This window comes from Nicotiana tomentosiformis, chromosome 7, assembly GCF_000390325.3.
Source record: "Nicotiana tomentosiformis chromosome 7, ASM39032v3, whole genome shotgun sequence".
Classification (NCBI taxonomy): Eukaryota; Viridiplantae; Streptophyta; class Magnoliopsida; order Solanales; family Solanaceae; genus Nicotiana; species Nicotiana tomentosiformis.
In genome coordinates this window covers 2,669,441-2,682,572 of record NC_090818.1, presented here as the reverse complement: position 1 = coordinate 2,682,572, position 13,132 = coordinate 2,669,441, and the positions used below count along the sequence as shown (strand labels likewise).

At 36.3% G+C, this 13,132-nt stretch overlaps 3 protein-coding genes across 3 annotated transcripts; 2 read left to right on the top strand and 1 right to left on the bottom strand.

Moving 5' to 3' along the window:
- The first annotated feature begins 1,178 nt into the window (after positions 1-1,178).
- LOC104107331 (uncharacterized) lies at positions 1,179-5,377 on the top strand. Its single transcript, XM_009616094.3, has 6 exons — positions 1,179-1,377; positions 1,516-1,677; positions 3,366-3,518; positions 3,616-3,791; positions 3,927-4,027; positions 5,125-5,377. Exons 1-5 carry the CDS (start codon positions 1,198-1,200, stop codon positions 4,015-4,017), a joined length of 762 nt encoding a protein of 253 aa, XP_009614389.1. The 5' UTR covers positions 1,179-1,197; the 3' UTR covers positions 4,018-4,027; positions 5,125-5,377.
- Positions 5,378-6,675: 1,298 nt separating this feature from the next.
- LOC104107330 (uncharacterized) lies at positions 6,676-7,567 on the top strand. Its single transcript, XM_009616093.4, has one exon. The coding sequence runs from the start codon at positions 6,745-6,747 to the stop codon at positions 7,369-7,371; it is 627 nt and encodes a 208-aa protein (XP_009614388.1). The 5' UTR covers positions 6,676-6,744; the 3' UTR covers positions 7,372-7,567.
- A 542-nt stretch (positions 7,568-8,109) lies between these two features.
- LOC104107338 (pentatricopeptide repeat-containing protein At2g29760, chloroplastic-like) lies at positions 8,110-10,515 on the bottom strand. Its single transcript, XM_009616107.4, has one exon. It carries the CDS (start codon positions 10,399-10,401, stop codon positions 8,560-8,562), a length of 1,842 nt encoding a protein of 613 aa, XP_009614402.1. The 5' UTR covers positions 10,402-10,515; the 3' UTR covers positions 8,110-8,559.
- Between the last annotated feature and the right edge of the window lie 2,617 nt (positions 10,516-13,132).

Genomic DNA, 13,132 nt, shown 5'->3' with positions numbered 1-13,132 from the left:
ACTCATAGAGTTTATATCTAAGTCAATATATATATATATATATATATATATATATATATATATATATATATATATATATATATATACTTCCTCCGTTCACTTTTACTTGGCATGTATACTAAAAATAAAATTTTATTTTTACTTGTCACTTTACGCATATCAAGAGTGACAATTTTTTTTTTCCTGTTATTCCTACAATATTTATTACTCATTTCAAATCATTTTCTCAAATCCAATAAAATATGCATCAATTAATATGGGTATCATGGTAAATTATGCACTTTATTTATTATTTCTTAAGGGGCGTGAAAAGTCAAAATGTGCCAAGTAAAAGTGAACGGAGGGAGTATATATATATAGTTCAACCCAGGGGTGTGAATCGACACCCCTTCGCCAAAAAATTATATTGTATTGCTAGATAATTTTTTTTGTCTTATGTGTATTTATTATACGTTGACTCCCCTAAACTTTTCGGTGTATCTATTTTTTTTATATTTTGATATCCCTTGATAAAAATTCTGGCTCCACCACAATATATATATATATATATATATATATATATATATATATATATATATATATACACACACACAACAACAACCCAGTAAAATTTTACTAATGGGGTATAGGGAAGGTAGTGTGTACGCAGACCTTACCCCTACCCCGAAGGAGTAGAGTGGTTGTTTCCGAAAGACCCTCGGCTCAAGAAAACAAAAAGGCAAAAGGACAAAATGAGACAATATTAGTATTACCACAACAATCATAGGAAAATTAAGAACACCATGAAATCTAGAAGAAAGATGCAAAGCAAAAGCGATAGCTATTAAATAGGTCCTACACTGAAAAGCAAAATAGTAAGACACAACATTGCACTAGCTATCTTAGACAAAAATCCTACCTGGCTAGTCCCACAATGATACGAAGTAAGGCAATACTCAACTACCTCCTAACCTACAACCCTAATACTCGACCTCCATATCTTTCTATAAGTGTCGTGTCCTCGGAAATCTGGAGCCTCGTTATATCTTGCCTGATCAACTCTCTCCAATATTTCTTAGGCCGCCCTCTACCTCTTGTCGTATCCTGCACAACCAACCACTCATGCCTCAGTATTAGAGAATGTCAAATATTTAGAGTTTTAGTTCCATGTGAAAATTCTAAAAATAATCTTTAGGAAAAGCACACCTTTTTGCTAATATGTCCCTTTTTTATTATTTTGGTCTTTTATGCAAAACTTTACACTATCTTGTTACCGGAGCCAAAACACGAAGCTGCTCGTGTCACTTCTCTCTCTTTTTAAAGCATTACCAAAAGCAATATCTAGCAATTATCTTCATCCCTTACAATTTACAACTTCAAAATCCAATCCAGTTAAAGGTATGAAGTTGCTGGGTTTTCTCGTATATTCATTTTCTCCTAACACTGAAATTTTCACAAAATACATGAATCTAGACATTGAAAAACTACTTAGTTATGTAAAGTATTGATTTTGACTATGTTTTTGGCGTATTGCAGTTTGAATTTGATGTTTTGGGTGTGAAAATGGAGGAGAGTGGCCCCAGTAGAGAAGAACCAACATCATGGGAAGATCTTTACAAAGTAAATTTGGTGCCTTCAGAGCTTTTTCTGAAGTTTAGAAAAGAAATTGAGGGCTTTCGTGTTGGCGTTAACTTGGAGGTGCTAATTTCTATTCTGACCATATCATGTCAATGCTTACAGCTTGTTTGGATGGTTGTTCTTTATCGTTTCATAATGTATGGTACATTATTGTATTGTACTCATGTACTGTACTTTATCGTTTTGATGTATACAATATTTTGATGGATTGTATTGTTTGTCGTTGTTTCATGATGTAATGCACCAACAATATGAAGAATAAACTTGTAATATTATTAAACAAAAGTAAGGTACTATGTAGAATTATTATATAAAAGGGTAGGGTAAAAGATAAAATAAGATTATTTAATATAATAAGGAAGGACAAGATGAGAGAACAAAATAAGGTAACGATGTGATCACATCAAATCGGTCGTTCTATAAAGTGACACTTTTCGTCGTTACGTAACGACGGATTTAACGATACGATACAATAAAATTTATGTAACAATCAAAACAATATAAAGTAACAATACGATACAATACAACAGGTAACAACCATCCAAACAAGCTGTAGTTTATTCATAATTTCTGCTAAATGGTTCTTTATAGTGTTTATTTGCTGATGCTTTTGTTACTTTTCAGTTAAAAGAGATGAGTCAATTATCATGTGCTTTTCTTTTTTAAAGAAAATGAATAGTATTAAAGATGGATGCATTTCCTACTGCATGTAGGTCGAGTGAAAGTTCAGTTATTTGTTGTATTGGAATCTGTCTTTTGGCATATAGTTTCAAATGTGAATGACTTTTACGCCTTAAAGTGGGGCTGCTTATACATTGCTTTAATGAATTTATAGCTATGTCTTTATGTTATGTTTGATCTTCATGATTTTGGATGAAGTATAGCTGCAATGTTAGTGTTGTCCAAATACTCATTTTAAAGATTGAAGAGAGAAACTATAAATTTTATAATAGTTGGGTGCTTGATTAAGTTTCTGTTTAGCATTGAACATTATTCTTTTTGTACTTTGAATAAAAAAGACTACTTGATAAAGCTCGACTAATCTAAAACCATTGAGGTCAAAGTAGAGTGTTTAGACCATGGATATAGTAAGCGTGTGTTTTCTAATTTGGTAGGGGGCCAACAATCTTTTTTCTCACTGCTCCGCTCGGTGACTCGAACTCTTAACCTCTTTGTTGAAGGTGAAGGATTCAACCATCTAGAGTAGTGCTCGATTGTGAAATAGTGTCTTAAGATGGGAACGACAGAATACAATATGGTCACTGAGTGACAAATATGCTAATTATTGCCAGCCATTTCCTCAGGATGGATGCTAAGAGTAAAATAGCAATTGTAAAATGTAAATGTCAGATGTGAATTTTCTGCATCAGCACTGTGGTCAGAGGCGGATTTAGGATTTTTATAATATGGGTGCACCACTAAAGAAAGGAGAAAAAAAAGTAATAAGTGGGATTTGATCCCCGCTTCTCTAGGTAAATAACTCAACATCCAACCAAGTGCACCATTTAGCCTCTTTCGACTTTCGAGCATGAGTGACAGTAGATAATATTAGACCAATTCTAAAAAATATGTACAAAAATACCTAGTTTGGAGGAGAGACCATGGGTTCACGTGCCCCATATATTTGCCTACAAATCCGCCCCTGACTGTGGTTAACTGTAGTGTTTTCAAGGTATTATAAAGTTGTGTCTATATTAGCGTTTTCAGTTTTTTACAAGTTCTGACCACTTGAAGACAATCTTGACCAGTTTTATAACAATCCAAGCAATGAATATCTGGCAAAACTGGTTTTAAAGCCTTTAGCCCCTGAACGGCGATGGAAGTTCATATGTGAGCCTTTGCATCATGAAGTGCGCCTTCTATCGAAAAAGATCCCAGTAACAAAATTTCTGAATCTTCAGGTTTAGCTATTTGTTCTTTCCCCCTATACTAATCTATTTACTGCTTGCAACCATTATCTGTCTATATTTATTGATCCTAAGATCTGAGTTTCTGCAGGTAGGAATAGGCCATAACTTTCAGATGCATGCAACTGGTTGGAAATGGAAGCTCACAACTTGTTTGGGTGGAGATGGTGTCTCCAGGATCCGGAATAAGACGTCACTTGGATTATGTCCCGGTGTAGATTTTCGTTTCGGGTGGAGAGCAGACTATGTCCTTCCTGAAATTACTGGGTAAGCTTGTTAATCTTGATATGCCTTTTTCTTTGTGAGAAAATACTGTATTTTTAAATTAAAAGTGACTTAAACTTGATGGTGCGCTCATGATCTAGTGATTGATTATCTGGGTTTTGGATTTTCCATTTGCAGGGCTGTAGGAACTGGTGAACCATTGTTCAATATGAATTCTGGACGATTAGAAGCATCACTTGATAGAGTGGAGGCAATTTTTAGCCAATAAGCATACCTTGGTATCGTACCTGTTTATGCTGTCTACTCTTATCTTGTAGTGGCACACCCAATCTCCCTCGTTTCCCCGTTACCATTTGTGATCTGTTTATTGATTTTTCGTCTCTGTATCAGTCAGTGATCGGCCTACAAAATGCTAGGTTGTCATCTTTTCTGTTATCTTTTACTTTTTGTCATCATGTGGGAGTTAGAATTAATTCCTGTTTATCTACTTCTATCCATGTGGGGAGGAAAGAAATGTCTGTACTCAGCTACAAAATTTATTTTGTATACGGTAGGATTTTCCATCTTTCTTATTAAATAATTAAAAACCGATTGTATCGGGAAAAGTGTTGTTCATGGTGGTAAGCGAGGGGGGATTGAGTGAAGGGACATCTATCTGCCTAGGAAAACAGATGTCATCGTAAAGTTTTATAGACCTAAAGAACTTTATCTACTAAGTTGATACTTGGTAGTATTACGGTTGGTTAACTACTCATGTTCTGTCACCCAAAGTTCTTCCAGCTAACTGAAAATTTCATTTCCATAAATAGTATGCTGCATTTATGTACTTTTACTCGTAGAAACATCTTTTTCAGATATCCTTTTTGCTTTGTGCTTTGTTGGCAGAGGGAGTGCTAAACGCAAATGTTGTTTTGAATTTGGTTAATTGTTCGAGTGTTCTGTTCAGAATTTGCAATGCTAAAACCACTCCTCACTGTTTCTTTAAGACAGTGAGATCCTTTAGGTTTCCAAATTGTTTCAGCTTTAATTAGTAATCCCATTTCTCACCTAATCACTTCTTTTTTTTTTTTCTTTTTTTTTTTTAACTGACCCTTTTTTATGATTAGTAAGATCCAATGGAAACTGGAGGAGGCCTAGCTGCCGCTCTTTAGACATCAACGAGCCAAGTTGTTTCTTTTCTTAACCTCTTAGGCCTATTTGAGTAACTGCCATAGCATAGTTGCAAGTGGTAGTAGTCATGCACTGTTTCATGGGGTTGCGGAGAGCAATTGGGTGCTTAATATATACACTTGAATTGTTGAGTATTTCAAGTTTTTTTTTTGGCCCAATGTATTCAAGTTTGATCTACATAATACTGTATCTCACTGAATTGCAGTAAACTAAGCATAGGCAGGAACAAAAAGGAGTGAGCAGCGCGTAAAATGGATATGTGGTCAACCATGGTGGGTTGTATAGCCAACGGCATACTTCATAATGTGTGCGTTCCTAGAGCTGACATCTTTGTGAAGTGATGATCATGTTGAAAATGCCAACTTATCTCAAATCCTGCTCTGTAGATTATTATTTTCTGCATTCTTTAGTTTCAATGGATAAAACTGGATCAGTAAAAAAAAGTTTTTCAATCTTCAGTTTTTGTACACAGTGCTTCTTTAGGCAATGCGGAAAATGTTCAAAGTAACCTCACTTGAAATGAAGGCTCTTTTGGACCGCGGAAGATTTTCTTGACTTAAATCATTGATTTGCCCAAAAAAATTACAAAATTATTAGACTCCCTCTACAGGCCGAAGGGTGATATTTGGGATAGCTAAAGTACACTAGTTAGAAGAAAGTGGTGTGGTGTAGGCTTCACATTTGAAGCCAAAAGGCACATAATTGATAGAGCAATGCAAATAACAACATACACAGTGTAATCCCACATTGTGGGTTCTGGGGAGGGTAAAGTGTACTCAGAACTTACCCTACCTTATGAAAATAGAAAGACTGTTTTCGAAAGACCCTCGGCTCAAGAAAATAATTCTCTAACTGATTTGAACAATTGATAGAGCAATGCAAGACAGTAATTTTGTGTTCAAAATTTGAAATTCATTCATGTCTTTTTGTCTCTATATTGGATAAGATGTCCTAAAATCATAATGATTGTGTCCTTGAGGGGATATCCTAATCATGATAAAACATGTTTATCTAGTACTCCCTCCGGTTTACAATAAGTGACCATTTTATTTTTGACACACTCATTAAGTAAATACGTTCACTAAATTAACCTTAATTAATTGTTACCTTGACACATTCAAATATGTAAATAAAGGCAAATTTTGGAAAAATAAAATCAATTCCTTCTTGATTACTTAAGTGAACATTTATTTTGGACCAAAATAAAAAGGTAAAATGGTCAGGACGGGAGGGAGTAGTACCTTGTAGATTGTAGCAAGTCATTTAATAAATTAATCTGAATTATGAGGCTTGAATCATCTCATGGGCCCTTTAATCAACCTCCTTGACATTAACAACAACAACAACAACAACATCCCAGTAAAATCCCACTAATGGGGTCTGGGGAGAGTAGTGTGTACGCAGACTTTACCCCTACCCCGACGGGGTAGAGAGACTGTTTCCAAAAGACCCTCGGCTCAAAAAGAAACAAAAATACAAAAGGACAAAAGGAGACAATATTAGTATCACAACAATAATCATATGACATTAAAAGCCACGAAATTCACAGAAATCTAAACGCTTTTTTAACGTTTACAAAACCTCAAAACGCTCACTTTTTCAAAACCAGAAGGAGGGAACTCCGAACTCAAACGTTGAAACATCAATCTAGACAAAAATGTGGGGTCTGTCCAAATTTAGCCGTTAAATGTTATAATGCCAGTATGTCACATATCTCCTCAACGGCCATATTCTCTATATATAGAAACTTCAACATTTCTACCTTCATCACCAAATATTATCACAATCCAAGTAGAAAAAACAAATACACTATTCATTTTCAGAAATGACTTCTTCAAAGCTTAGGCATTCTTGTTCCTTCCCAATTGTACTGCTTTCTTTTCTAAATTTCATTCTCTTCATTCTTTCTGCAGCTTCTGTAGCTCCAATAGTTGTACTCAAAACACCACCAACTTCACTTGGTTGGGCTTTTCTCATGGTTTCTGCCATTTCACTTCTTTCTTGTTTCATTGGTTTCTACTCTCAGCTAACTCATTGTTGCTTCATAACACACATATCCCTTCTCTTGGCGTCGTGCATTGGCCAATTACTCGGCATTTTGGCTTTGTTCACTAAAGAAAAATTGAGTCTTTCGATGCTGAAATCACCAAGAGACCCTAGAGAAGCAAAAGTTTTGGTGAGATTGGAATGTGGGGTTCTAATGGCCATGTTTGTAATGCAATTGGGAGTGTTGGTTTTGACATGTGCAGTGCAGAGTTGTTGGGTGAGAGATTATGAAGGTTTAGAAGCAGAGAGAGAGGCATGGTCAAGGAAGAGGAATCAGAGGATTGCTAAAGTTCAAGAAGAGTCAATGGCAAATGCAAACAAGATTTCTGAAATGAAAGCTAAGGAGTTGGATGAGAAGATTAAGAACAAGTATGGACAGTGGGTTAAAACTGATTTTGAAGGCTAAAATTCAAAGAGAGACAGATTAAGAAGGTTCTAAGAGGGTATTTATATATGCATTTGTGAGGTGTAGTACTTGTTATGATGATGTTATTGAGTCACTATAGGGTGGCTATTTGGAATTTGTGGATTGATTTTATTTGTGTAAAGCCTTGTTACATCTTCCTTTATCTTGATGCAGAATGTTCCATTTAATTCAGTCACTTATACTAGCCAATTTTCAGTCTCTAATAAGTTCAAAATTCTTTAATTTCTGGGTGTTCTTTTTATTCTTTCTATTTTTCAATTTTAGACGTTGGTGGAGCCTTGGCGTATCTGGTAAAGTTGATGCCATGTGACCAAGAGGCCATGGGTTCGAGCCGTGGAAACAACCGCTTGCAGAAATATAGGGTAAGACTGCGCCCGCGCATAGTGGGAACTTAGTGCACCATACTGCCTTTTTTTAGACGTTGGTGGAGCAGGCTAGGAGGACGGGAGAAGCCCAAATAATATGCTTATAATGACTTTCCAGCCATGTATGTAATTGCCCAAATAATATGCTTATTTGGACGGGAGAAGCCCAAATAATATGCTTATAATGACTTTCCAGCACATGATCAATACAGAAGATATACACTGAATTGCATATTGTTACAGACCATAGAATAAACCATGCATGAGCTTGACAAAATGGTTAGGAAGAACCAGAAATTATCTATTCATTACTTTTAGAAAGTACAGCAAAGAGGTGATAATTAACTACAGCAACAGAAACTTTCTTTATACCGTGCAGTTAAGCATAAAAATTGATTTTAAAGAATGAAATTGTACACTTGGCTATACTTGGAATATTGAAAAATATGTGTCAATACAACGAATAGTGGACCAACACATGTTTACAAGAAATGGATATAGCAAGTACAATCTTTTCCATTCTTCCCACCTGAGCTAATATTCCATGGATAACCATCAAATTTGCCCAATCTTCAGAGGCATAGTTGGAGAGCGTAGTACAATTATGCTACGTAAGGAAGGATGGCTTGTTCCTGAAAGGGAATCTATAGATTATCTCATAATTGGTTGGACATAGGTGCAATGATTTACTTCACCAGCGAGGTCTCTGGTTCAAGTCCAGGATGGCCAAGCCGCAAAAGCATTCTTCAATGGACTGTAACAGATAATAATAATACTCTATGCTTAAAGAACAACAAGAGACTTAAAATGCTGCTTGCTTGTGCTTCAGTTGAACACCATGTTCACGCAGTGGAACTGTCGAGAAGTTTGAAATCCTTGACCCAGACAAAAATGTGTGTATCCGTTGATTTATCTCAACTGAACTCTTGCCAGGAATCTTTTCCGCTTCCATTTCTTCCAACAAAAACTTCAATCTTGCTACTTCCTCCCACCTCCCAGCTTCAGCATAGATATTTTTCATGAGTATGTAGAAAGGAACTGTCTGGGGATTTAAATCAAGTAGTCGATCTGCTACAGATTCTGCCAGCTCAAGATTGCCATGAATTTTGCAAGCACCAAGCAAAGCTCCCCAAACATCTGCATCAGGCTCAATAGGCATGTTCTCTACAAATTCATAAGCCTCAAAAAGTTGGCCTGCTCGACCTAGAAGATCCACCATACAAGCACATTGCTCCACACCTGGCACTATCGAGTATTCTGTTGTCATGCTCTCAAAGTGCTTCCTCCCTTCCTCTACAAGACCTGAATGCCGACAAGCTGTCAATACAGCAGTGAAGGTGAGGCTATTAGGTTGGATTCCTTCTTTTTTCATCCTTGAAAAGAACTCAAGAGCATCTTTCCCATGACCATGAGAAGCACAAGCTCCTATAATTGATGTCCAGGAAACCACGCTTCTACAAGGCAACCTGTCAAAAACATCTCTAGCCAATTCTATACTCCCACATTTTGCATACATATCAATAAGTGCATTTGTGATTGGAATATTGCATTCCAAACCTTTGCTTTTGACAAGCTCATGAATCCATTTTCCAGTACCAAGTGCCCCCAATCTGGCACAAGCCGAAATAACAGTAACCAATGTAATATAATCAAATTTTACCCCTTCATCTAGCATTCTCTGAAATAGCTTAATTGTAGCAGAACCAGCATCATTTTGCTCATAAACAGCAATTATTGTATTCCATGAAACCAGATTATGCTCCTTCATTTCAAACAAAGACCACGCGACGTCAACAAGTCCACACTTCCCATAGAATGCAATCAAAGCGTTAACTAGTGCAACGTCTGTTTCCACTCCTAACTTAATACTATAGCCATGAATCAACATTCCCATATCCAAACTCTCCAACCGTGCACAGGCGGGAAGTACACTCACCAAAGTAATAGCATTAGGCAAAGTACCCGAATTGACCATTTTGAGAAAATGTCCTAATCCCTTCTCCGGAATTCCATTTTGCACATACCCTGCAATCGTAGCAGTCCAAGAAACTATATTCCTCACTCTCATTTGATCAAACACCAACTCTGAATCCAAAGTCTCCCCACTCTGCGCGTACAGAGTAATCAAACAACTCTGTACAAACACATCAGATTCAAATCCATGTTTAATAATGTTACAATGTACTTCTCTACCTTCTCTCAAAGCGGATAACACCGAGCAAGACCGAAGCACAAAAGGGAATGTATAGTTATCAGGTAAAAAACCCTGTAAATGCATGTCTTTGTACAGGATTATAGCTTCTTGACAAGGACCCAGATTGGAATATCCCCGAATTACGGTATTCCAAGCAAACACATCTCTTTGAGGCATTTGGTCGAACAGCTTCCGGGCGTAGTCCATCGTGGGCGATAAAAAACAAGCCAAAGATACAAGTTTGGTACATACTGGGAGGTTGGTGAGGTAACCAGTTGTCAAAGCAAGAGCGTGTAACCGTTTGAGGGCTGCGAGGGAATGACATGAATTCAAAAGGTAGCTGAAAGGAAGGAATGGATGGTTGGCAATGGCATAAGTAGGCGAGTCAAATGGTAGGGTGAAGAGGGGCTCAAGCTTCCTGAGTAATGTCCTTAGCGAATTGGCTGACATGAAAAGAAGAAAGTTGTCATAATTGTACAAACATATGGACTATGCTCTCAATTTGGAGATTTAGCGGATCGGAGTAAACTAAAAATCAAAGATTTTCATAAATACCAAGTATAACTTTGCTTACTATTTAAACCATATTAAAATTTATTTTTTCACTTTAAAACCCTTAAACTATAAGGGGTCGTTTGATTAGTTATGATGTGATTAATTATGTTAGGATTAGTTATACTAGGATTAGTTATGCTGAGATTTATTATCTTGGTATTATTTCTTATTGACTGTTTGGTATGTTGTATTAATCCTGAGATTATCAATTTTATTACTTTATCCTGGGATAACTTATCCTGGAATTATTATTCCATCCTTTGACAGATATAAGTTACCCAGATACTATTTTTAATCATGGGACTTATCCCAAGACCACTAATTAAATAAGGGATAAGGCAATATTAAATTTTTACCCAGAATTATTTTTGCTTATCCATCATTACGAAATGACCCCTAAGTATACATTATATATGAGGATAAATTTTAAATGAGTGTGATTAAACTGTTGTATTACTATTTGTGCATTAATCTATACCACATTCAATAGAATAGTTTAGGGAGGATTATGTGTATAGGCCAAAACTAAGTATATTTAGCGTAATATGACATTAATGAAAGAGTCGATCGAGGTCACCCAAGAAGCAACAAAGTCATTGGCCGAAGTGTCGACATGAGCCGTAGTCGAGATGTCGACAAGAGCCGTAACCGAGATGTCAACAAGGGTCGAGGTTGAATATTGATGATAGGAGTTGTAACGACTAGTTTGTCAGGATAGGATATTAAAAGGGAATATTCTAGTGGATATTCTCTGCACTTGTACTATTAGGGTTTCTTAGAAAAATATCCCGTATATATAGAAAGAATAGACAATGATACGGGAATGTAATATTCATCTGATAAGAACACTTTTCAGAAGAAGATTCTTTCTCTCTTGTGAAAATATAAAGATTACCTTTTGATAAAGATTCTTTCTCATATCATTCCACACTTTTCCATCAGATCCGAGGATTATTTAAACAAATCTTGGATCTTTCTGTCACTCATCATTGTCAGGAGTAACATTCGTCCAATCCATATATTATTGAGTGGATCACTCTCTCTATTTATTTAAATACTATTTATTGCTATTTATTGCTGGTTACACCACCATTATTGCTCATACTTTAAGAATATTTTAGACTTATTGTCATCAATCATTTATGAGATATGTCTCTCTTTCCCACACGTTTTCAAGATTTGCATTTAGAGTTATTATCCTTAACTAGATTTAACCCATTATTACATAAATTTAATAGTTTAGCCAAAAGTTATACTTTTTGGTCAAACAATTTGGTGCCGCCTGTGGGGATCTTCTAGCTAAGTCTTTTAGTTTCTTCTAGATTTACAATCGATACTAGTTATTGACGTAAAAAAAAACAAGAACCTTTTTTTCTCTGCATGCATAGATCTAATATGGCAGGTAACAGAGAATAAAGAACGAGAATAATGAGTGACCTCCCAAACCAACCTCATGAACATTATCCACAAAAGCTCTGAAGCAGTGGACGAGGACACAACGCACAATGCCTCTGCTAGGCGAGGTGAATCACCCTTCCCCACTGCAGCATCACAAAATCTCTTAGTAAGACAGCCTCCACATCTGTGGGAGAGGAGGCACCATGTCTGTAAGGCCCCGTAAAATTTTTGCAAAAGAAAATAATATTTTGTGGTGCCGAATTGGTTTTACGTGTTGAGTATTATAGAAATTCTTCTCGGTGAGCTTGCGAGCCGCGGCTCGGACTTTTTGGGTTGAACAATGCACTGAAAAGTAAAGAATTTTTTTTGGCGGAAAAGTACATTTCTACGGTCCATTATGCGATCATAGAATCACTATGCGGACCGCATAATGGCCGCAGAGTGAGGCAGTTAATTGGGTCAGTTGGAAGTAATTATGCGGTCGACTATGCGACATCGTAACATTTATGCGGACCACATAGTGACAGCAGACTCAGGCAGATTTTTGGTCATTTTGGACACCAATTATGCGACCGATATGCGGTCCACATAAACATTATACTGTCGCATATGCGACCGCAGAACCTGTTCCGGAGCTTCATTTTTGGGATTTTAAAACCCGACCCTACTTCGTTAAATATACGTTTTGGGCCTTTTTGAGATATAATGTGATATTTTAGAGTGAGAGAGAGTGCCCTAGAGTGAGAAGGTGTTCTTCAAAAAATTGTTCTTCAATTCTTGCTCAAGTTTTGGAAGATTAAGAAGGCAAGCTCACTAGGTCTTCATCCTAGAGGTAAGATTCTACACGCTAAACCCTAATTTCGAAATCATCTGAAAATGGTTAATTAGCAAGATAATTTTTAGGCATAAGAGTTGATTATTTTATATGCATGTGATATCAAGGGGTGTAGGAAGATTGTTGAATTAAGCATGGTAAAAATTGGGTTGTGGGATGATGGAATTCTCCATAAAAGGATCTTGAAACCTTGTGCACACCTAGTGTTTGATAAAATGCTCAAATGAGCTAGAAACATGATCATCTTCCTAATTTTGATTTAATTTGTTATATTTCTAAAATAGATTGAAGTTGTTAAGAATTCCGAAACGTTTTAGAGTTTAAGGAATCTCAATTGAGGTATATTGGCTAAACTCTTCTCTTAGAATTGAATCCCACGATATTCATGTAAAT

Excerpts from the sequence above, each read along its gene's own strand:
- LOC104107331 (XM_009616094.3), top strand. The coding sequence starts at position 1,198 with ATGTCCCTTTTTTATTATTTTGGTCTTTTATGCAAAACTTTACACTAT. Across the intron at positions 1,378-1,515 it reads AAAATCCAATCCAGTTAAAG|TTTGAATTTGATGTTTTGGG; the intron begins GTATGAAGTTGC and ends GGCGTATTGCAG. Across the intron at positions 3,792-3,926 it reads GTCCTTCCTGAAATTACTGG|GGCTGTAGGAACTGGTGAAC; the intron begins GTAAGCTTGTTA and ends TTCCATTTGCAG.
- LOC104107330 (XM_009616093.4), top strand. The coding sequence starts at position 6,745 with ATGACTTCTTCAAAGCTTAGGCATTCTTGTTCCTTCCCAATTGTACTG.
- LOC104107338 (XM_009616107.4), bottom strand. The coding sequence starts at position 10,401 with ATGTCAGCCAATTCGCTAAGGACATTACTCAGGAAGCTTGAGCCCCTC.